This window comes from Corticium candelabrum, chromosome 1 (assembly GCF_963422355.1).
Source record: "Corticium candelabrum chromosome 1, ooCorCand1.1, whole genome shotgun sequence".
Lineage (NCBI taxonomy): Eukaryota > Metazoa > Porifera > Homoscleromorpha > Homosclerophorida > Plakinidae > Corticium > Corticium candelabrum.
Window position 1 is genome coordinate 4,920,775 of NC_085085.1, and position 411 is coordinate 4,921,185.

Here is a 411-nt window from a genome sequence, read left to right on the forward strand (position 1 = left end):
ATGGAGCTCTTACAATTCCATCTGATGGTGTTTACTATATTTATACACATCTCTACTTAAATGACAATAGTGGCAATTACATTCAACCTTACATCAGAGTAAATGGCAATATTGCTTTGTACATTTCAAGTTACCATCATCATGGTGAAGGCAAAACCAAGCACGCTGGTCTACTTCAGCAGCTGAAAAAAGGTGATAGCGTTGACATATATGGTGGAGGATTTCAACACTTCATGGGCTCTACTTATTCAGTTTTTGGTATTTTTAAGATCTACTAGACGCATGTTGTTGAGAATGAGAATGTCAATTAATTAAGTGATAAGTGTGAGTGTCAAATGACTCTCAATGTGATCATGTTTAATAGTAATTGTAGTTGTGACTGTGTATGTTGGACTGTAGAGTGACCATTCA

General features: G+C 35.8%; 1 protein-coding gene across 1 annotated transcript in view; it reads left to right on the forward strand.

Moving 5' to 3' along the window:
• LOC134187748 (collectin-12-like) overlaps window positions 1–411 on the forward strand; it is a 7,267-nt gene extending 6,856 nt beyond the window's left edge. Inside the window, exon 13 of the mRNA XM_062655901.1 lies at window positions 1–411. This exon is cut by the window's left edge and continues 63 nt beyond it. Within this exon, the coding sequence (XP_062511885.1) occupies window positions 1–278 (278 nt within the window). The 3' untranslated portion in view covers window positions 279–411.